The sequence below is a fragment of the Gymnoscopelus braueri genome (genome assembly GCF_963280865.1).
Source record: "Gymnoscopelus braueri genome assembly, chromosome: 19".
In the NCBI taxonomy this organism is placed as follows: Eukaryota; Metazoa; Chordata; class Actinopteri; order Myctophiformes; family Myctophidae; genus Gymnoscopelus; species Gymnoscopelus braueri.
Window position 1 is genome coordinate 40,581,573 of NC_137621.1, and position 23,453 is coordinate 40,605,025.

General features: G+C 42.0%; 1 protein-coding gene across 1 annotated transcript in view; it reads left to right on the top strand.

Moving 5' to 3' along the window:
- Window positions 1-23,453, top strand: part of daam2 (dishevelled associated activator of morphogenesis 2) — a 145,684-nt gene that overhangs the window by 118,178 nt on the left and 4,053 nt on the right. Inside the window, exons 16-25 of the mRNA XM_080413281.1 lie at window positions 687-713; window positions 4,401-4,507; window positions 5,976-6,060; window positions 6,611-6,717; window positions 8,518-8,606; window positions 10,690-10,858; window positions 11,424-11,531; window positions 12,186-12,246; window positions 13,303-13,434; window positions 22,345-22,515. Coding sequence (XP_080269407.1) covers window positions 687-713; window positions 4,401-4,507; window positions 5,976-6,060; window positions 6,611-6,717; window positions 8,518-8,606; window positions 10,690-10,858; window positions 11,424-11,531; window positions 12,186-12,246; window positions 13,303-13,434; window positions 22,345-22,515 — 1,056 coding nt within the window. The remainder of the gene's footprint in view (window positions 1-686; window positions 714-4,400; window positions 4,508-5,975; window positions 6,061-6,610; window positions 6,718-8,517; window positions 8,607-10,689; window positions 10,859-11,423; window positions 11,532-12,185; window positions 12,247-13,302; window positions 13,435-22,344; window positions 22,516-23,453) is intronic.

Sequence of the window (23,453 nt, forward strand, 5' to 3'; positions counted from 1 at the left end):
TGTAGAAGTCATTGATGGACACTTACATCATTGCATTTTATGGGCTAAAAAGAAGCCTTTTGACAGATAAATACAGAATGCCTCTTTGATGTTTTAATGCAGTGGAGATTAATCGGTCATTTGAGGTTGGTTCTGACAGTGATTCATCTCTGATATTTATTTACACGGCACAAGCTGCTACGTTTATTGGCGTCAGCCAGCGGTTAGCTATAGCTCTGTATGAATGTAGCCACAGAAAGCCCAAGGATCTGCCTGTCTATGACAACGTATTCCATTTGGCAAGTCTGATACCCGTCTGGACAGTTTTCAAAAGGTTATATATGGCCCAAGTGCTTTTAAAAGCTTTTGATTGGTCATTCAGAAACGACCGCTATTTATACTGACCCCCCCGTAGAATTAAAAACCTTGTTATTTATTTTTTCCATTTCAAGTCAGATCTTGAAAATTGAGGGTTTTTTTTTCCATCCCTGAGCTTTTCTGACCACCAGTATGAATTTCATGAGCCCTTGATTACCTCAGACATGGATATCACTCTTTATCTGGCAGAGGCAACTTCTGCTTGTAGTGTGTAGTTTTATACTTCTTACCACGGTAGTTCTGCCATCTTTTGCCTGCTTGAAGTGCTAATCTTTGCATGTGTTTTCACTTTTTTTTTTGGTCTCCGCACTCTCCGACTGCCTGGGCAGGAGCTTCTCACTAACACATCCTTCAAGGTGAGTCGAACATACCTCTACCATACGGTAACTTCCTTCTGTTATTCTATGAACTTCTCTTCTGCAACGAGGTGGGCCACCGAGGAGAATCATTTGTAACCTGAATGGTGCTGCACTGGTTAATGTTGCCGTATTTGTTGGCCTCTAAATAGCTTTTATTTTTACTTTCATTTTATTTTAAAGAACCATTTATACATTTCAACCTGGTTTTCAGCCGGGGTTTTGGACTGAAAGACATGGGTAGACATCCCGTTGTTCATGAACATATCAACTGCCTATGCTGAAATATAATAATAATAATATAAGTAGTATCAGTATGAGCGGAATCAATGGATCGGACACTGTCCTTCAAGCAACATCTAGAAGAAGTTAAGGCGACATCATGGGTCTCGCTTATCTGACGTTTCATTGGCATATGAATACTACACCCCAGCCTGGAGCAGAAGCCTGCATGTCAGAAAGGTTGATGTTGCCATTAACAGCAGCCTCTGGATTCTAGCTGTTTGCCTGAAGCCCGCCCTGCCTACACAGGATACATCACGGTGACACCTGCCAGCCCTGCGGGAATCGCCCTGGTCGACCGCCGACGGGAGGTTGCTACCCATGTCCTGCCAAGGAAAGCCCAGAAACATGACTGGCACATCCTGCATGACAGCGCAATGATAGAACCACTTCCAAGAAGATTTATTTTCTTTATTTTTTTTCCCACAGACTTTAGTTTTTAGTGTTTTTCTCGCACCTTAACTAACATCCATAGTATCACGTATAGTATACATCTGCTGCTATCACGCACCTTTATATCTTACCTCAGGTACTGTGTGTAAATATGTAGATAAAACAAAGTTTTCTTTGATTGATCTCTCTTCCCCCTTTATTTTTTTCTATGGAAATAACAAAAACGATTTCACCCACTTTCTTACCTCTGTAAACATGTGATGTGACAATAAAGCTTCTTCTGAGTCAAGTCCCGCCTCGTCTACTATAAAGGCGGCACAAGAGATACTCCGTTCTATCCCTGAGAACCCCTGTCTATAAGCGCATGTCTGACAGCATCTTGGAAGCAGGAGTGGGAGACGGCCCGGGACCACACGTATCCACCGCTACGTCTGGGACCGCACGAGATGGGAGTCCAAGTAGAAGATCTACGCACTAGCGTCGGCCGCTTCAAATCAGCACATGCGAGTGCGGCTGAGCCTGAGCAGACTGACGAACATATAATTGCCACCTGCCCGCTATACAGACCATCTTCAGAAGCCAGCCTCTTAGACGTAGGACCACGAGACGAGGGCATGGCCGCACGACTCGTGAGCTGGCCGTCTGATGAAGCCTGAGAGAAGAATGAGCAGTGGTGGAAAGTAACTAAGTACATTTACTTAAGTACAATTTTGAGGTAATTGTACTTTACTTGAGTATTTTCAATTTCCAATACTTTTACTTCTACTCCACTACATCTCAGAGGCAAATATTGTAGTTTTACTCCACTACAATTATTTGAAAACTTTAGTTACTAGTTACTTTTCAGATATCAATTATTACATTATAAAACATACAATAACCACTTTAGCCCTATTTTATACATAGGCTATTTTAAAATTGCCGATCTACAAGCTCACATCGCGACGCGTTGTGAGCTTGTAGATCTGCTAAGTACATTTTGATGCCAATACTTTTGTACTACTTTTAGTTTTGAATTCCGGACTTTTACTTATTAGTATTAGTATTTATACATTGCAGTATTGGTACTTTTACTTAAGTAAAGAATTTGAGTACTTTTACTTGTAACAAAGTATTTCTACATTGCAGTATTGGTACTTTTACTTAAGTAAAGAATTTGAGTACTTTTTCCACCACTGAGAATGAGCATTCGATACGAGCACGTTCACAATAATACCGCATTAATCTTCATTATTCGCCTAATAACCCCGAACATCCCCCGTTTTCATTAAAGTCATTGGGTTGATTACCATCATTACAATAATCTTCATATCATCTGTCATAGACTAATCATCGTGACCCGTGCGAGAGAAGACCACATACTGGACGTATCGGTATTGTCCTGGCTTTTGCTAGAAAACAGTCTCAGACCACATTTTGGATCACCACCACTTCAGAACAATTATAAACAATTATCATTGGAAAAGCTACGTGCGCCACCCTCCAGTTCTATTTGGCAGCCAGTGGTGGAAGAAGTACTCACATTAACTTATTTAAGTAAAAGTATCAATACTGCAATGTAGAAATACTCTGTAACAAGTAAAAGTCCGGAATTCTAAATTTACTTTAGTAAAAGGTATCAAAATGTACTCAAAGTACCAAAAGTAGAAAGTACTCATTATGCAGAATGTCCCATTTCACAAGTTTTCAAATGTATACAAATCTTTTGAAAATAACAGATCTACAACTCACAATGCATTGTGAGCTTGTAGATCGGCTATTTTCAAATGGCTGAAATGGGTAATGTATGTTTTGTAATAATGATCAAAATCCACAAAGTAACTAGTAACTAAAGTTTCCAAATAATTGTAGAGGAGTAAAAGTGCAATATTTGCCTCTGAGATATAGTGGAGTAGAAGTAAAAGTATAGAAAAATTGGAAATACTCCAGCAAAGTAAAAGTACCTCAAAATTGTACTTAAGTACAGTACTTTGTGTACATGTACTTAGTTACTTTCCACCACTGTTGGCAGCGTGCTCACATAAACGTAAAATCTGGCAAGGATGCCGTGAGCGCCAAGGGATTTGGCCCGACTGCCGAATGGGAGTGGTCCGTACTGACCTTGTGCCAACCTCACCGTGCTGCCAGTCACCGTGGGTCAGCGCGGGCAAGGAGAAAAAAAAGACTCATTCTTTATAAGTCGCATCTGTTTTACATACGTCATTCCCTGGAACCGCAAAATGAACGTTTTTTGGCAAGCAGGAAATGGACTCGGACCATAAATAGAAATGCTTTTAACATTTCAACCCCAACCAGTTTTCTTCAAACATGTATTCTTTCCCCTTGTGGATTTTTAATGCTACATTTGTGTGAAGCTTACAAAAATATCTGACAGACTTGAACCAAAGTTTGAACGCCATTTCCTGTTCTCTCTGAGAGGTTTATAGGACTGCGTGCGCTGTATTTTCAGCAGTGACTCACCAAAAAAAAGAAGAAGAAGAAATAAAACCTGCTTTAGATTTTCTGCTTCAGTGTGCACCAACATGGACTTTTGACGCTCTGTTTTTCATGGCTTTTCCTGAACTGTCTTTTATGCCTGCCGCAATTGGGTTCAGGGGACTTTTTAACAGGACACAATGCATTATGGCGCCTCAGAAATTATGCAGGACATGTGCCTACCACTGGTGCTGAAAAGGCGGGTCGGAGAAATTGAGCTTGCGCCAACATTGGCCAGGCTTCAATATCTGGCCATAGTGCCAACAACATGTTGGCCTGCACTTGATTATGAAGTCAATCACACAAAGAATGCCCGGTTACATTTATTAAACAGTGCTGCACCATCAGTTCCAAACGGTTACATTTCATTATGCCTTAGACGTGTTGTGTCATTTGTGAATAACGTGTGTCGGACAGATTTGAAGAGCTGCCGTGCAGGGATAACTTTCACATTATCAGAGTTATGTCTTTTCCAGGTGATGTTATCGTTTGTGAACTAACCTCCATATCCGTCTTTATGTTGCTTTATCTGTGCAGAAAGAGACAGGCTCCATGGACGACCTGTACGTCAGCACGCGAAAGGTCAAGGAGCTGTCGGTCATTGATGGCCGGCGCGCGCAGAACTGCGTCATCCTGCTCTCGAAGTACGTACTGTATACATACACACAATATCAGATTTATGGAGCGTCAAATAACACGGGGCCTGTAATCCAGTTACATACGTATTTTAAGTCCAATAAATGAATTACCTTTTATATATGAGGTTCCCTTTGCATTCCTTTGAACCCATAACTTAATTGTGAACACAAGAGTGCATGGATGGAACGGACAAAGAGGCCACAGGCCTGCGGTTCAAGGGTGAGAACGCTCATTTTGAGGCTAGTGTGAGGCAAATGTTTCTTCAGCTTGATGCAGGAAATGTGTTTTTAATGGACTCGCGAGGACATCTGTTTGCATAATTAAATTACAGCCCATGTATTGCATTTGGAAGAGCAGAACCCAGCCAAAAAACAGACATTAAAACACTGTCCAGGTATAGGGATACATCCCGGGCAGGTCTATTTTGAAAGCAGCCATGTTCGTCAGCTGGTTTTCTTTAAACATAAATCATCCAAGAGCTGTGCATCCCCATAATATAATTGTACCACATGAAAAGTGATGGTCCTTTTCCCAAGCGACATTCAAGTCACACTATATCTTAAGCGAAATCAATTATTATCATTCCTCACAATATGGTGACCATTTAGCCCCATTCATCCCTCTTAACAGAAACAGCCCTCGAGCCCATAGGAGGAATCCTGACACCGTCGCCCCCTGATCAATAAACAGCCTGTCATTGTCCTCTTGTGCATGACAGAATGCCAGCATGTTCCCCTGAACTCAGTTCCTTGTCAATAGCAAATACCCAGAGGGTGCAAGCCAAGCCCCGATTTGGGACAGCAGGTAGTCGATAGGCCATCGTTGCACAAGGCTAACAGTAACTGTCCCCCCCGATCACAACCCCCGGCGCGCTAAAGCATTGACGACCACTCAGACAGCTCTCCCGAGATGCAGACAGACTGCATGCTGGTGACAGGGCAATATTAATCACTGTGGTACAGTACTAGTGTTGTCTGTAATGGATATCATTGCTGTCGGGCTGAAACCTCCTATCTATATATTCTGACTTTTTGTGTTTTTTCGTCAATTAATGCCCTACTCGATCACTCTACAGCGTCACACAAAAGCATCAAAAGTAGTAGATCCGCAAGCTCGAAACACGTCGCGAAGCGACTCGTTTTGCGCTTGTCGATGTGCTACTTTTGCTATTTTTGAACGTAACAGTTTTGGACATATGAGGTTTCCACCCGACAGAGACGACATGAACAATCGACACCTCAGACTTATTGAAATATAGCTGTAATAATATGCCTGCGACAGGATATGAAAAGCGACCTCACTCAAGTGTATGGTTTTTATATAACTGTCCCTCGTTGGAATAGATAGATAATATTGATCTGTATTGTATGAGCATGCATCGTGTAAGCGTTCCCTCTTCTTTTTTAATGCTGTGCCTGCATGTGATATACATTATGGATGTAATGTTGAATTGCAAAATGTCCCCTTTTGCAGGTTAAAAATGAGCAATGAGGAGATCAGGAGAGCCATTCTAGAGATGGACGAGAGGGAAGAGCTTGCCAAAGACATGCTGGAGCAGGTAGGTGTACCTACCAGCTTTTTTAAATTATCATTATGTTACTGATATTGCAAGCAACATCTATTCATATCAATATATCTCTGTTCTCCCTAACCATGTACAGTGACCTCTATACATCCAGGGTTCACAATTGTATTTAAAAAATAGTATGTATCTTTTTACATTGTTGTGAGCTTGTAGATCGGCTATTTTCAAATAGCCTAGGTATAAAATGAGGCTAAAGTGGTTAATGTATGTTTTATAATGTAATGATTTATACCTGCAAAGTGACTAGTAACTAAAGTTTTCAAATAATTTGAGTGGAGTAGAAGTACAATATTTGCCTCTGAGATGTAGTGGAGTAGAAGTAAAAGTATAGACAATTGGAAATACTCCAGTAAAGTAAGAGTACCTCAAAATTGTACTTAAGTACAGTACTTGAGTAAATGTACTTAGTTACTTTACACCACTGGAGAAGAGACTGCCGTCGTGCAACCAGTCGCTTTGTAAAAAGTGATTAGTGTCGTTAGTGAACAATAAAGTAACATTCCCCCTCCATGTGACTTTGTAGCTGCTGAAGTTTGTCCCAGAGAAGAGCGACATTGACCTCCTGGAGGAGCACAAACAGGATATGGAGCGCATGGCCCGCGCCGACCGCTTCCTCTTTGAGATGAGCAGGTACAACGGGTCCAATGTCTAACGCTCTGTTTCACACAGTGATATCTGGCACACGACACACATTACAGATTTCATGTTGCTAGGACGGTTTTAACACCGTATTTTTCGAATTAACCTAATTAAGACCCGAGGCCAATTCTACGACTACAGTATCAGTAGTTCTCAAACTTTTTTTGTGCCAAGGACGCCCAAAATGATATGTATTGAGGCGATCTGAAAGTGTTTTGTGCAGGGACCCCCAGAAGAGAAGACTTGTGTTAAAAAACATCTAAAATATTCCAAGTTTCTTTAAAAGATAACCTTTCTTTCAAAGAGTTTCCAAAGAGTTTCCAACGAGTTTTCAAAGAGTTTCTTTTAAAGATTTTTCTGAAATGTTGAAAAATAGCAGATATACAAGCTCACAGCGTGTCACTTTGTGCCGTGCTGCAAGCTATTTTTGAACATTTCAGAAAAATCTTTAATTATATTGAAATATTCCAAATTCAAAGATTTTTTTTATTTAGAACCACTGTTCTAAATCCTAAGATTTTTCTAAAAAACCTATGTTGCCATATATATAGCTACAGTCTAAAATGACACGGATGCTTTCCCGGTTTTAATCGGTTACAGCAGTGTGGGGCACATGAAGTATACAACTTGAATACAGTACAGCACTGTATGTGCACCTTCATCTGTGCCTGATATATTCTGTGACACTGAAACATTTCAGCACGTTTGTGTTAGTCACAAAGTTTGTGCAGGCAGACATAGTGGAGTAAATGAAGGCATCAGCCTCTCTCCGCTCCAAATAATACGCTAAAATATTTAAAAGCACATCGTTAAAGCAGCAGAGAGGGCAGGCGGGGATAAAGAACAAGCGTGAAGCACTGAGGTGATTCATCGTGTGGCTTTCTCGAACTCCCTGCGCTGACTTTAAATGAGCGAGTGAGCCACTGTCTGTGGTCCAACTAGCTGCAGCTCCGTCTCGCTCTCTCAACCCACAAGAGCACCACCCTAATTGTACTTGATAATTAATCCTTTTTTCATTGCCTCCAGTGAAATAGCCTGTTCATTATCTCCCCTGTTGACCAGACCCCATTTGGCCGAAGGAAAGCTCCCGAGGCTTGCTTGTGTTCTTTTTTTTTCTCCCCCCCTCCACCCCCCCCTTTTCAGTAAACCTAATATGCCCCTGTGTCAGCTCTCTAACTAGATGGGAGGCCATTAGGCAGTCAAATGAGAGTGGAAAACAGGAAGGAAGGGAGCATTGCAATGACCCCCCGCCCCCCCAGGGGTGATGCTAAGGGCCAACACATACTCCTTCCGACCTTGGGGTTCGGGCTGGCTTTCCGAACTGTAGTTTAGAGAGCCAGGACATCTGGAGGTGCACGGGTTCCGAGGAAAAGTTCTGAGACTGCCCAATCCGAAGTTCGGAATAACGTAAATTTCTAGTTATATTGCCCCCCTTTCCGAAGAGAAGTTCGGACGCCGGGAGGAGTGCTGCCTATCGTTTCTGTCGGGCAGAAACCTTGTATCTCCACATTTCAACTTTTTCTGCTTTTTCGTAAATGAATGCCCTAATTTGTCATACAAGAGTGTCGCACAAAATTTGTGAAAATAGCAGATCTGCAAGCTCACAACGGGCGTTGTGAGCTTGTAGATCGGCTATTTTCACTATTTTAAATTGTTAAAAAATAATTAAAAAAAGGAAGGTTTTGACATATAAGGTTTCCACCTGACAGTGGCGACATAATGCCGTTAACTCACTCTTCTCTCCCTAATCTCTCCTTCTGTTCCGCTCACATCTTCCATCTGTCCAATCAGAATTGACCACTACCAGCAGAGAATCCAGGCACTATTCTTCAAGAAGAAGTTTGCGGAGCGCCTAGCGGAAACCAAGCCCAAGGTTGAAGGTAAGGTCAAAAAACACCTCGGGGAGGAATGAGAGTGGGCAAATATTAGTCACTAGTTGGTCTCTAAAACTGTCTGGAAGTTCAAGAAAGGGCATTGTGAGAAGAATTATTGCTGTTCTTTTCCCCAAAAATGTAGAAAAATGTATTTGATTGAGATTACGGTATAATTGATGAAAAAAACAGGGTGCCTGCCTGGTGGCTAAGCTAGTTACTGCCGTGCCCAGACTATGCTCCTTTTTGAGCGTGAGGATTTGACCTCCTCTCTTTCTGCCCTTGGTTTCCTCTCTCTCTACGCACTGACGGATCTGAAATAAATGCCAAAAATAAATCTTAGAATATAAATGGTGAAAAGCCACAACGGAACATACTGTATAAAAAGAGTGAAGAGAAATGCATAATTGCATTGCATAATTGTAAATATTTCAGTGTGTGTGTGTGTGTGTGTGTGTGTGTGTGTTTGTATGGTGTGTATGGTGTATAATGGTGGTTCGTCTGCATGTTCCAGTTTTTCCCTCAAGCCAGCTTAAATAGAGAGCAAGGTTACCAGGGAGGCTGTTTTGGAAAGCTGGCACATGTTGAGAGGGAAGAGTCACTCTCGTAAACACTGCAGCTTTGCTTCAAAGGGCAAAGGAAAAGCTTCCAGAAAGGCCATGGAGCTGTGTGCGTGCGTGCGTGCGTGCGTGCGTGCGTGCGTGCGTGCGTGCGTGCGTGCGTGCGTGCGTGCGTGCGTGCGTGCGTGCGTGCGTGCGTGCGTGCGTGCGTGCGTGCGTGCGTGCGTGCGTGCGACTGTGTGAGAGAGAGATACAGCGAGAGAACCAATCTGGATAGTATCTACTTGAGCCAGATCTACGTAAAAGACAAGTCTGTCCAAAGTCTGGATGCCATCCTAGTCTTTGATATTCACATCATCCCTAAATGCAGTTTTCTTGGCAGAGTAAGAGGCCAACTCTTACACCAGCAGCCTATTATTGCTTGCGAGTAGTAGTACTGACTGACACTTAAGCCTCGTCTAGTTTTACCGTAACTCAATTTTGACAGCTAGTTTATCCAGAGTTTACTGCTCAATGCGGAGCACTGACATCCTATCGCGGGCTATATTGGTTATTATGAATGATACGAGCTTCCAGAACCCTTGGTGTGTTGTCCAAATTCTCCCCCCAAACCACATTGTTCATCAATTCCCAGAATAAAGTCCTCATGATCCCACGTTTAATGATTGATGTCATATTGTCATTTACTGTAGATGGGACCAGCATTTCCCCGAGACCACCCAGCTCGTTCAATAATAACGCCTGAACTAGCGATAGTGTAGTGTGCGGCCAGGGCTTTTTTTCTTCTTCTTTTTCTTTTTTTGCATTCAGCGAAAACGCTGCCGAGGCCCCGGCCAGGAGAACAGTTCCCATGGTGCACCGCTGCAGAGACAGCACTGTAATAATAACAATATGGAATTTGTTAATGATTTTCACATTCACACTGAGGTTTTCCTCTGCGGAGAAGTGGGGAGGAGGAGGAGGGCGGGGGACCACCTGCACCATGCCAGAAAGCTCTGGTTCCCAGAGGGAAAGAGATGGACGGAGGACAGCACGGTGTTCGGTTTCAATCCCCCCCCCCTCCCCCTGCTGTTTTAATTGATGAATAGCAGAACATGACGGACTCACTTCCCACTCTGTGGTCAAGCTGTGCAGCTGTGTTTGTCTCTTATTGGTCAGCAAACCACCGTGAGCCGTAAAGGACGAGAAGTAGATGAGAACACTGTGTGTGCGTCTGTCTGTGTGTGCGTGTGTGTGTGTGTGTGTGTGTGTGTGTGGGGGGGGGATAAAGAATCAAACTTTATTGCTACATAACAGGTGTAAAGAAGTGGGTGAAATCATCGTAGTTTTCACAAAAGAGACACAAGAGAGACAAGGACGAAAGAGCAAGGAGAACGCACAGGGTCAAGGTCATGCCACAAGGAGCATAGACATGTTTTAAATACACCTGGAGTGTTAATTTAGTCCATTTGTAACACAAAGTGTTAAATGTGTACTCACAGAGTGTACACATTTAATGTTACGGTTAAATGACCTCCTCTTCCTCCAACCAGCCATCCTGAACGCGTCCAGGGAGGTGGTGAGGAGCAAGCGGTTGACGCAGGTCCTGGAAGTGGTCTTGGCGTTCGGCAACTTCATGAACAAAGGCCAGCGGGGCAACGCGTACGGTTTCAAGATCTCCAGCCTCAACAAGATTGCAGACACCAAGTCGAGCATAGACAGGTGAGCCGCAGCATACAGGGGCAGGTCCGAAAAATAAGTAAATGAGAGTTTTTTTTTTCTTTTAGATATTTTGCGCTATCTTATTTGTATAATATATTATATTATACAAATAATGTTGTATTAATCCAAATAATTTCCGGATTTCAGCTTTAAACAGGTTTAGTTGTAAGGCTTCAAGCAATAACTTGAGTCAGTCCCAGCAGGGAGGCTGTGTGTAGTATATGCGTCTCTGTCGGGTGGAAACCTCATATGTCCAAAACTGTTACTTTTCAGCATTCAAATGCAAAAATAGCGAAAGTAGCAGATGGACAAACTCAAAACGTGCCACATTTCGAGCTTGCGGATCTGCTACTTTTGATAACTTTTGTGTGACGCTGTAGTGTGACCAAGTAGCGCGTTCATTTATGAAAAAACACAAAAAGTTAGAATATGGAGAAAAGAGGTTTCTGCCCGACAGCAACGATATGCATACCCCCATGCAAACTTGAAAGAGAAAATATCTGTACCCCGAACCCCCCCCCCATGTTCATACGTACGTTCATAATGTTGTTGTGTGATTTCACAGGAACATCACCATGTTGCATTACCTGATCATGATCTTTGAGAAGAACTACCCCGACACACTGCACATCCAGCAGGATCTCGGTAGTATACCAGAGGCAGCCAAAGTCAAGTGAGTACGCTGACATTTTGAGTACACTCGTTTTTCTATAGCGTGCTGTTGAAGGGAGAAGACGAGACATTTTAACCCAACTTCAGTAAGGCATACTATACTGTAAGGAAGGTTTCCGTAATTGTATTTGATTAACAGTGCCAATGCAGTCCGCTGCTTTTGAATATACAGCAGAGGGTTGAGCCAACTACATCCACACAGAATGTGAAAATTATACAGCGACACAGCTACACGTTTCTGTTTTATGCTTTTATTTGATTTGATTTATATTTAATTTACTGTAAAGCATTTTGTGTTTTGTTAATACTATAGTAAGCAATGACACTTGACAAGGTCCTCACAAGAGAAATGGTTGTTTTATGGTTAGTTGTTTTAGGTATTAGAAAAAGGTTGGTGCTAGGATTAGGATTAGGCATTTATAAATTAGGTTTAGGGATTAGAGATAGTCAGTACTAACTGTAAATCATGCCTGATTTAGACTTAGTCGTGCGCTGGTGTTGTGCACCGAAAAATAGCAGATTGGCTTATACTGTAGTTTTAAAAAACTGTATGAATTGCATTTAGAAAATGTTGATGTCCTCACAAGTATAGTACAAACCTGTGGGTGTGTGTCTCTCTCCCCCTCTCTCTCTCTCTCTCTCTCTCTCTCTGTAGTCTGGCTGAGTTGGAGAAGGAGGTGCACAACATCAAGAGTGGTCTAAAGGCTCTAGAAGCGGTGAGTTGTCGTGTGTATGAGAGAGTGTGTATGAGAGAGTGTATCGCATGTAACTGTACTGTGTACATGTGCGTATGTGCGTGTCGGCGTTGCATGTTTTCCACCCACTGGTTCTTCTCACGTCTGTAATTATGTTTTTTTTAGAGCATGCCAGAGGTGGGCAGCTGGGTGAGGTGTTTAAATGGTGGTAATGTTCCACAGCGACTTAGAATGCCAAGAGTTACATTTGCGTGCGCAATTGAAAGTATACACATGCACAGACTCCTTCCACAGTTCAAAGTATTATAGTGTCGAACCTCAAGGAAGTAATGTCATGGATTAGAGTAGTGTTTCTCAACGGGGCGGTACGGCGTTCAGAGACCATAGGGGGGCGCTGGAAGCAATATGTTTGAAAGGGGAGGCACCTCAGTGTGGTTGGGGAGCGCTTGATATTGGATGGGGGGTTATGCCCTGCATAAACCTCAATCACCCCCAATCTTTCAAAACACCTTTCATACATTCCTGTCTAAAAACAGTGGTGTAAAGTAACTAAGTGCATTTACTCAAGCACTGTACTTAAGTACAATGTTGAGGATTTTTTACTTTACTGGAGTATTTCCAATTTGCAGTACTTTTACTTCTACTCCATTACATTTCAAGCAAATATTGTAATTTTCCTCCACTACAATTATTTGACAGCTTTAGTTACTAGTTTGTAGATTTTGATTATTATTACAAAACATACATTAACCACCTCAGCCCTAAATACATTTCGGCCATTTGAAAATATCTACAAGGTTTTTGCTTGTAGATCTGCTATTTTCAAAAGATTTTTTTATACATTTGAAACTTCTGAAATGGGACATTCTGCACAATGAGTACTTTTACTTTACTACATTTTGATACCAATACTTTTGTACTTTTACTCAAGTAAATTTTGAATTCCGGACTTTTACTTGTAACAGAGTATTTCTACACTGCAGTATCGATACTTTTACTTGAGTAAAACGTGTGAGTACTTTTACCACCACTGTCTGAAAGTCACAACCGTGTGTGATCCCTGCCTCTCATGTCCAGGAGCTGCAGTACCAGCAGAGCAGGACGAGGGAGCGGGGCGACAAGTTTGTGGCCGTGATCAGCGACTTCATCACTGTGGCCGGTTTCAGCTTCTCTGAACTGGAGGATCAGCTGAGCGAAGCCAAGGACAAGGTACGTAAACGAGGCTGGCGCGCTCCACAAGAAAGAGAGAAAGAAAAAAGAATGGCATGAAGAGGTTCTGTCACTCGGTGCGTTGTGTGTTTGAAACCTCTCATCTCCATATATTCTAGCTGTTTGTGTTTTTTCGTAAATGAATGCCCTTCTAGATCAAACTACAGCGTCACTCAAAAGTAGCAGATCCACAAGCTCAAAACGCGGCGCGAAGCGACACGTTTTGAATTCTGAAAAGTAACAGTTTTGGACATATGAGGTTTCCACCCGACGATAAGGGAGTGGGTCAAATCCTCAGTGTCAAGAGTTTACAAATAGTAACAATGTAAACAATTGTACACACTCTGAAGTTAAGCTGCAAATCCGTTAGATTTATGTCCTGCCTGTGAATTGAACCCAGGTCTCTGGCGTGTGCGCTGACATTTCTACTGCTGAGCTAAGATGGAACGCCTGCTTGGGAAGGGGAGATATTGCACTTTAAGTGTCAGGCAATACCTCTTGTCAACCAGTAGTGGTCCTACCTGACCACAGGATCTACATTTTTGAGTGGTGCCAGCCACTCCTACTTGACCGTGTGTGTGGGTCTGTCCGTCCGTCCGTCCGTTTGAGCACGGCCTCAACAGCTGCAGCTGATTGCAACACAAGGATGCAACCAGTTACACTAATTCAAAGGCAATTTTTTTCTACAATTAGAAACGCAGGGGGACCACCTCCAACCACTGCAGTTATGTTTGATATTATAATATTGTATTAAAGCAGCACTATGTAACCTTCAACTTCTACCCCGGATTTGAACCTGTGGTTTCCTGCTTAAGTGTTGACATTTTTACCATTTAACTAATAGTACCAGCCTGCTTGCTCAGGGGATAAATTGAATCTTGACTATCAGGTCAAAATGTGTGTCCAATCCTGTCTATGACATGACCTTTGACACGATCTAAATGTCTCAATAGAAGAGCAGGCAGACAAAATACAAGCACCCCAATGGTATAAGTTATATTGTATTAACATACTCTACCATACAGATTGGACAAAATTAAATTTTATTCATTAAAAAAAAGTTACATAGTGAGGCTTTAACATACTCTTACCAAGATTCAAGAAGTTTTATTTGTCACTGACTTATACAGGTGGAAGTAGGGAAATGTTGTTGGGACCATACAGATTGGTCAAAATGACGTTTTATTCACACAAAAAAAGTTCCAGATTGCAGCTTTATTAACACTGAAGATTTTACTGTGTATGAAGAGAAGAGAGGAGTCTTTGTGCATCTCTCCCCTAAGTTGAGTGTGATGACTTCACCAGCTCGGGGAATCCCGCCATTGAAATGTCTTCTCGTTTTCCCTCCTCGTCTTGGCCCAGTGTGTTTTTTTTTTCACACACACATCTTTAACCCCCCCCCCATCCCCTTTTTTTTTTTTTTGCTTTCTTTAAAAATACATGTTGAAGGTCTTTCCTCCCACCACACTTTCCATCTCTACACAACTCTGGAAATAATGGCCTTTTGAACCAGGCAGACCTGTGTTCTGCTGTGTATTTAGAATGTATGTAAGCCAGTGGGTAGAATGTATTTGGCTGCAGACCCCCGATCTGAAAATGTTTTGTTCCAGGGACCCCAGAAGCAAAGATTTGTGTTAAAAACGTTTTTTTTTTTTAAATATGACAAACTAACTGTAGGCGTGACAGGCAGGCTTGGCTAACGATGGAGAAGACGTTAAAAATCAAAGCCTCAGCTGATAAGAGCTGGAGTTAATCTGTTTGTCAAGCTTAAAATCACTGTCCAATTTGACCCCAAGGTTGGTGACTACCGGTTTAAAAAAATGGCTGGTCATGCTTGCGTGCACATGTGGTTACATGTGGTTACATTATACATAGCGTGTCTGTCGGGTGGGAACCTCATTATGTCCAAAACTGTTACTTTTCTGGATTCAAATTCAAATTCAAAACGCGTCGCTTTGCGTCACGTTTCGAGCTTGCAGATATGCTACGTTTGATACTTTTGTGTGACGCTGTAGAATGATCAAGTAGGGTCGATATAAGTTTTAAGTGGTTAACTTTGCTCAGGAGGACTTTACTGTGTAGATCAATCGAAACAGTCCATGCCGCGAGGACCCAACAACATCGTCAATGATTTTTGTTACAGTCAAAGAGAAAGTAATTAAAATAATGGCCCTGGCAGCCATTGCAGTCAGAGCCATGTGTATTGTGTTTCTCTTCTCGCTGGCCTTAGTTACGTTTATTTGTTTTTAAGAGCTCGCTTTAAAAAAAACAACAAAAAAGGAGTGAAAACGTCTCATTTGGGTTGTCAGGGTAAATGAGCTGGAGAGCTGTAGCGCCAGTTACCGCTGCAAAACAAAAGGACCTGTGTTCAGTGGTCCAAACTCTCACACTCTCTGTCCAAAACAGGGAGGTGGAGTGTGTGAGTGGTCGTGCTTGCGTGCACATGTGGCTATATCGTCGAAACCTCTTATCTCCATATTCTAACTGTTTGTGTTTTTTCGGAGAATACGTTATACTACCTGATCATACTACAGCGTCACACAAAGCATCAACGGTAGCAGATCCACAAGCTTGAAGCGCGGCGAGAAGTGACTTGCGGCGGCGAGATGATCTGCTACCTTTGCTGCTTTTGAATTTGAATCCTGAAAAGTAACAGTTTTGGACATAAGAGGTTTCCACTGGACAGAGACTTGTGTGTGTGTGTGTGTGTGTGTGTGTGTGTGTTGTTTTTGGTATGAGGGAGAGCCGGAGGTTGACACATTTACTCACTCGCCTGTTGATGTTCTGTAACACTGTTACGCTCCAACAGAGTACAAATACGGCCATGCGTGTGCACAGTTTTGGCGTATTCTATAACCACATATTATGCAACCTAGCAACCCTATTCTGGACATAAAAGGTGAACGTTCAACAATAATATCAGATCGGCTATCTTCGGCGAAGAGATTTTTGGTGTAGAGGGAAAAAAAGGAAGGGCCGAGTACAGAGCCCTGGTCAACCAAATATATATAAAAAATGGCTTATTTTCAATTCATTACGCACCCAATTAAGATTTTTTTTGGATGGCTTGGTTCCAGGCTTAAAATAATTTATATAAATATTTTTGGAAATCTCTATGGGAAAAATGAATGGGGTTTCTATCTGTGGCACCACAAAATGGTAGACCACTGCTATATGCCCTATATACATCAACTATTAGAAATTAGCCTGTCTAAAAGCTCACAAAGCGTCTTGAAAGAACGTGAAAGATTTTGAATATTTTTGAAACACAAAACTTCTATGGCGGCCCCTACAGCACAAAAAAAGTTCAGATGGCGGTCCGCGGCCAAATACTTCATTTGAGAGCCACTGCCTTAAAGCTCCATAGCTGTGTGTGTGTGTGTGTGCGTGTGCGTGTGCGCCCATTGCTCATCATTACACAGACATTACTACAAGCATTACAAAGGATTACAGTTGTCCGAGGTCATGCGGTTCATTGGGGTTTTGCGCAGCAGGGAAAGGGAATTTCTTTATCCTGAGAGATTGCTGGGGTTTACACTTGACACGCCTACACACAGTCTCTCCGAGACAATACCAGAGATTCAGTCTCACAGCAAGAACAAAACATGGGCAGAGAAACAAGCAACATCTGATCTCTGAACCGGTGGCCCCAATCAAAGGGTCCAGTTGTCCCATGTTATTATAGCATGTGATGAAAAGATCAAAACAAGATTGTTCCACTGGGTCAAACGTCAGCCTCTCTCCCTCCTAGATATAATATCATCTCTGTCGGGTGGAAACCTCATAAGTCCAAAACTGTTGCTTTTCAGGATTCAAATTCAAAACTAGTGAAATTAGCAGATCGACAAGCTAAAAAAAAAAGAGTTTCGAGCTTGTGGATCTGCTACTTTTGATGGTTTTGTTAATTAACGAGAAAACACAAAAAGTTAGAATATGGAGATAGGAGGTTTCTGCCAGACAGCAACGATATTCAGCCTAAGTTATTCAAGGCAGAACAACTGGCTCATTGTCGTTTCCCAATGCATGTCGCAGAATCTACATCGCTATGTGTTGGTGGAAAAGCAGAATGAAACTTTCCCAACACACCCAACACTTTTAACCAGACATGAACCTGTCATTGCTCAGCCTGCCATTTAATTCTCTACCATTATGCGAGTGCGTAAGCACGATCACATAACACCGATCCTATTTTCACTGCACTGGCTCCCCGTTTCAGCTAGGATCGACTACAAGGTCCTGCTGATCACCCACAACTGCATAAATGGACATGCCCCTCCCTACCTACAGAAATTAATTAGGCCCCCACAAAATTCCACCCGCACCCTCAGATCTACAAGCAGATTCCTCCTCGATGTCCCTGGTACAAACCTGCGTACTATGGGTGACCGGGCCTTCTGCTCGGCAGCGCCGCGCCTGTGGAACAGCCTTCCTATTAACCTGAGAGCACCACAGACCCTGGACTCTTTTAAAATAGGCCTGAAAACGTTTTTGTTTCAGAGGGCATTTTCGTGTTGAATTGTTGTTTAGTCTGTTTTTAAATCTTGCTTTTAACTTTATATGATTGATGATGTTTTACCATGTGGCACTTTGAGATTCCTTGTGAATGAAAAGTGCATTACAAATAAAATGTATTATTATTATTATTATTTATGCCATTAGTCACCCTTTTCCTGTTTGTTTAATCACTTAAACCCTACATTTAGTTGACCGGAGTCCCCCGGGGCAAAAATAGCAGATCGACAAGCTCAAAACGAGTCGCTTTGTGACGCGTTTCAAGCTTGTGGATCTGCTACTTTTGATGCTTTCGTTTGACGCTGTAGTATGATCAAGTAGGGTGTAGAATATGGAGATAAGAGTTTTCTGCCCGACAGCAACAAATTATAGCCTGCATCAAATCAGAACACGTAAGATTGACAGGCATCCGCAGCACGAAAACAGCATGCCCACTTTAAATTTTCTTCTTGATTTCATGTTCATCTTTTTGCCCTCTTCAAGTGTGAACCTGTACCTGACGGCCGGGGCCAGGTTTTAGAAGCCATAGTCCCCTGAGCTACACTCATTGTCGAGCCCCCCCAACACACGCACGCACACACACACACACACACACACACACACACACACACACACACACACCTGACCATTTTCAAATGATATTCCTCTGCCGCCCTCAGTGCTAAATACACTATCGCATACACAGGTCATTGCTGACTGAGCCACTTGTAGGCCACAAAATATTTTTTAAGCGAACATTTTTAACTCCGATCTGTGCTTCTGGGGGGTCCCTGGAACAACATATTTTGAGTTGGGGGTCGGCGGCCAAATACATATAATTTTGGGGGTCCTTGACATGAAAAAGTTTGAGCACCACTGATATGGCAACATAAGTTTTTCAGAAACCTGTTAGGATTTAGAAGACATTTGTAGAATCCCCAGAAGCAAAGATTTGAGTAAAAAATGTTCGCTTTAAAAATATATATATACATTCAAAGGTTTTAAAAAAAATAGCAGATCTTCAGGCTCATAGTGCAGCACTCGGTGCCGCGCTATGAGCTTGTATATCTGCTATTTTTGAATAGCCAAAATAAATCTAAAATAACAGAGATGCGTTCCCGGATTGAACGGGTTAATAGGAACACAGAAATTAGAACAAATCTGAAGGAACCCTGGATGTCCAGTGCATGCCACGCTATGTCAGAGCTCAAAACCTCCAGCTTGAACAGCAGCCGCAACGTTTTGAAAGAAAATAGCATGTGATGATCACGAATGAGACGGCATCGAATTCTGGGAGAGGAGCGGAGAGCAAGCATGGAGGAATCCATGGGAAAAGCCCAACTCATCGGATTTGATTCTAGGGTTGTTGTGTTTTTTTCCCCCTTCTTTTTCTTTTCATAAGCTCATTTGTGTTCTTGGTGTTGAGCTCAAACAAGAGCTGAGTATTTCCACATTTCAATACTTTTACTTATACTCCACTACATCTCAGAGGCAAATATTGTACTTTTACTCCACTACAATTATTTGAACACTTTAGTTACTAGTTACTTTGTAGATTTTGTTTGTATTATTAAAAAACATACATTGCCCACTTCAGCCCTATATACTTATTTTCTCAAGATGTTTATTCATTTAAAACATTTGAAAACTTGTGAAATGGGACATTCTGCACAATGAGTGCTTTATACTTTTGGTACTTTAAGTACATTTTTATACCAATACTTTTGTACTTCTACTCAAGCAAATTTTGACTTTTAATTGTAACAGAGTACGTCTACATTGCAGTATTGATACTTTTACTTAAGTAAAAAATGTGAGTACTTCTTCCACCACTGATCAAGAAGGGGCGTTAATTTACGAAAAAACACAAAAAGTTATGAATATGGAGATGGGAGGTTTCGGCCCGACAGCAACGATATCACACAGTAGTGCATGTGGAGGGTCTGTTCTTCTCCTCCTGGGTCGATATATGAAAGAGCTGTGGTTCCGCTTGTATAAGGATGTGCACCCGGGCCTGTCATTATGGGCCGGTCACCATGGAAACCTCCGCTATCGTCCCCTTGCCTCTCTCTCCTGTAATTATGCGTCTGGTCAAATATTTTTTTTCCTCATGGCTAAATGAGTGAACACTATAGCACGAGAGAAAGCTGAGGTGGGTGGGGCAAACACGAATGAGCACACACGTACTACTGTATGCACACATTAAAAAAATGTGTGTACTGTACACGGATGAACATGGGAGGGCCGACGTAGCATTGGTTCTCAAAGTGGGGTCCGAGGACCCCCAGGGGTCCTGGGGGGGGGGGGGGGGGTTCCAGGGCGTCCCCAGCAAGATGTTTTAATATGGCGTCGTGTCACAATCATTTTCATCATACTTTGGCTATTCATTTTTTTTTTAAATAGCAGATCTACAAGCTCATAGCACGGCACCGAGTGCCGCGCTACGAGCTTGTAGATCTACTATTTTTGAAAAATTGTGAAAATGTGTGCAAATCTTTGAATATAAATATTTTTTTAAGCGAACATTTGTAACTCAAATCTTTGCTTCTGGGGGGTCCCTGGAACTAAATATTTTAAGATGGGGGTCCGCGGCCAAATACAGTTCATTTTGGGGGTCCTTGACATGAAAAGGTTTGAGAACTATCTATCCATCTATCTAAATTCAATGTTCTTATTTTTTATGGGAGCGTGATCACAGAACGAGGGCAGTGTCAACAGATTATTGTGGGATTTACCGTTAATGCAGGCCTCATGAATCCATCCCCGTTTAACACGCCGTTTCAGGATCAGCTACGGTTAGTTAATGTATCACGGCTGGACAGCGTGGTCTCCCATGGCACCTTCCCCTAAACAGCTGCCCAAATCCTTCCCTAATCAGACAGCTTTGCAGCATTCGCGCTGACGCATTCCTCTGGAATGCTTCTACTCAGCACACGATGCTCCTGATGAAGCGTTTTGCTGAAAACGTGTGAGCCTGATGTGGCCATTAATAAATGAAAATGGGGAGGGGGAATTAAATAAAAATGGAGCATTGCCATTCCCATGGATGTCTTGAGATTTGGCCTACATTTGTTTGGCTAAGCACCCAGCCGGAAGAGGCGCGCTTGCCTCTCCGATCAGTATAGTAAGCTTGCATCATTTGATTCAGGGGAGCTATCATTTTGGCCACACAGGTCCATAATTGTGATTGAGAAGAGCCTGCTTAACTAAACCTTCTTAAGAAACTAGAAAAGTGAATCCATTCATTAGGGATCATTTTGTACGGAAGGCAGGTGTGTTTAATTGTAAAATGAAAAACGAAAATGAAAAAAATACTACAGATTATAATTTCTAATATTTTAACAGATTTAACCACGTCATAATTCGTAAAAATGTTATTAAATCTAAATGTTTTTAAGTCTTCCCTGTCTTAAAAAGAAATATCCAGCTTGTTGACTGTATTGCTGTATGTTTCATTTCTATGGCCCTTGTATGATCTTCCCTGATTGCTAGACTTCCTGTAACATTCCACTCATCAAGGACATATGAGGTTTCCACCCGACAGAGACGATATACCAGGGCTGTCCCTTCGTAGCCGATTAGTCAATCAATGAATTGGGTGGTTTGGTCTTGACTTAGTTGTTTTGTCGTATTTAAAAAAAAAATAAGTATAACCCTTTAATTCTATAACTCAATAGCCAGTAGCCATTGTGAAATCAACATCAGTTCTCAGTTCTCAAGCTCAATGTGTTATTTTGGCAGGGACAACCTGTGTAGGGACAGTCAATGAAATCATGATTTATTTATTTTTAAGCGAACATTTGTAACTCAAATCTTTGCTTCTGGGGATTTTACAAATATCTTTTAGATATTTTGTTCCAAGGACCCCTAGAAGCAAAGATTTGAGTAAAAAAAAAATCTTTAAACAATATATATTTTCAAAGATTTGCACCAATTTGTAAGATTTTTCAAAAATAGCAGATCTACAACCTCGCTATAAGCTTGTAGATCTGCTATTTTTGAATAGCCAAAAAAATCTTAAAATGACATAAGATAAGGCTTGCAATGCATGGCGTTGTGAGCTTGTAGATTGGCTATTTTCACAATATTTGACAGTTTGGCCAATTTGGTATTAAAAAGGTCTTAAAAGTCATTAAATTGTAACTTTAGAAATGTGCAGATTATGTCGGTTTATTATTTATTATGGTTTGTTTACTGTTGAGTGAGAAACCAATGTTGCACATTAAGATAACCATCTGGGGACTCCCCAAAATAAATTGGTGACCCCCAGTTTGTGAACCACTGCTCTACTCTACCTCTCTAAAACTGCAAATAATGAAGAGTTCACAAGATTACATTTTTTTTTATTTCACACACCTGTATGATGTAACAAACTTGTGGTCAATGAAGCTGATTCCTACTTTCTTCTGCTGTTCCCAGTTTTCCACGTCCCTGACGCACTTTGGAGAGGACCAGGGCCGCATGCAGCCAGACGAGTTCTTCGGCATGTTCGACACCTTCCTGCAGTCGTTCGTGGAGGCCCGGCAGGACCTGGAGAACATGCAGCGACGCAAGGACGAGGAGGAGAGGAGGGCGCGCATGGAGACCATGGTGAGACATGCACCCCACCTGGTCCTATACAGTACATAGTGCAGCGGTTCCCGACCTTTTCTGGAGCTAGGGCCTCACTTGAAAATCTTGAAAAGCGTTCGCGGCCCACCCATATGACCACTTGACACTTTTTTTCTATCGATTAGTCACCCCATGGAGACTTGAATTCATGGATATTTTTTAGTTTTTGTCGCATTCCTAAGCCAATGATTGGATCAATGAAACCAAGTTCCAGTTTATCGGCATCATAATACACACTCTTTTTTTGGGGGGGTTTCAAAGAAATAATACCATGACATGTTTTAACATAAAAAATATAATAAATGAATGTATTTATTTTATATTATCATTACAATCTTGTGTGTAAAAGTATTGCAGGGAATCCTTCTGTGTTGTTTCTCACCCACATGGTACACCAGACACATCGAGACGGTTCAGACACGCTAAAGACAGACACTAAGAATTATACCGGAGTTGAACCAGGTCCGACTGAGATGGAGTTATGTGAATAGTGTGCGAAGGCGCTTAATACAGCACAGACCTAAACATGAAACAAGGGCCTTGAGAATATTCCACCAATATAACAACAGTCTGGGAGAGCTGGGCAGTGCTCTGAACAAAACAGTTCTCCAGACATCCTCAAATCTGTGTTACATGCAGGCACTTGAATGCAAAACACACTTTCTCTCTCTCTCTCTCTCTCTCTCTCTCCCTCTCTCTTTGTCGCACGCACACAAAACACACACACACACACACACACACACACACACACACACACACACACACACACACACACACACACACACACACACACACACACACAGACAAGCTTTTCAACTATTACAGAGTGAGTAAAACCACAGCCTGTTTACATAGTGATGGGGCTGATAAGCAGCTGATTAGTTGGTAGACTTGTCAGCAGAATTCATAGGAACTGT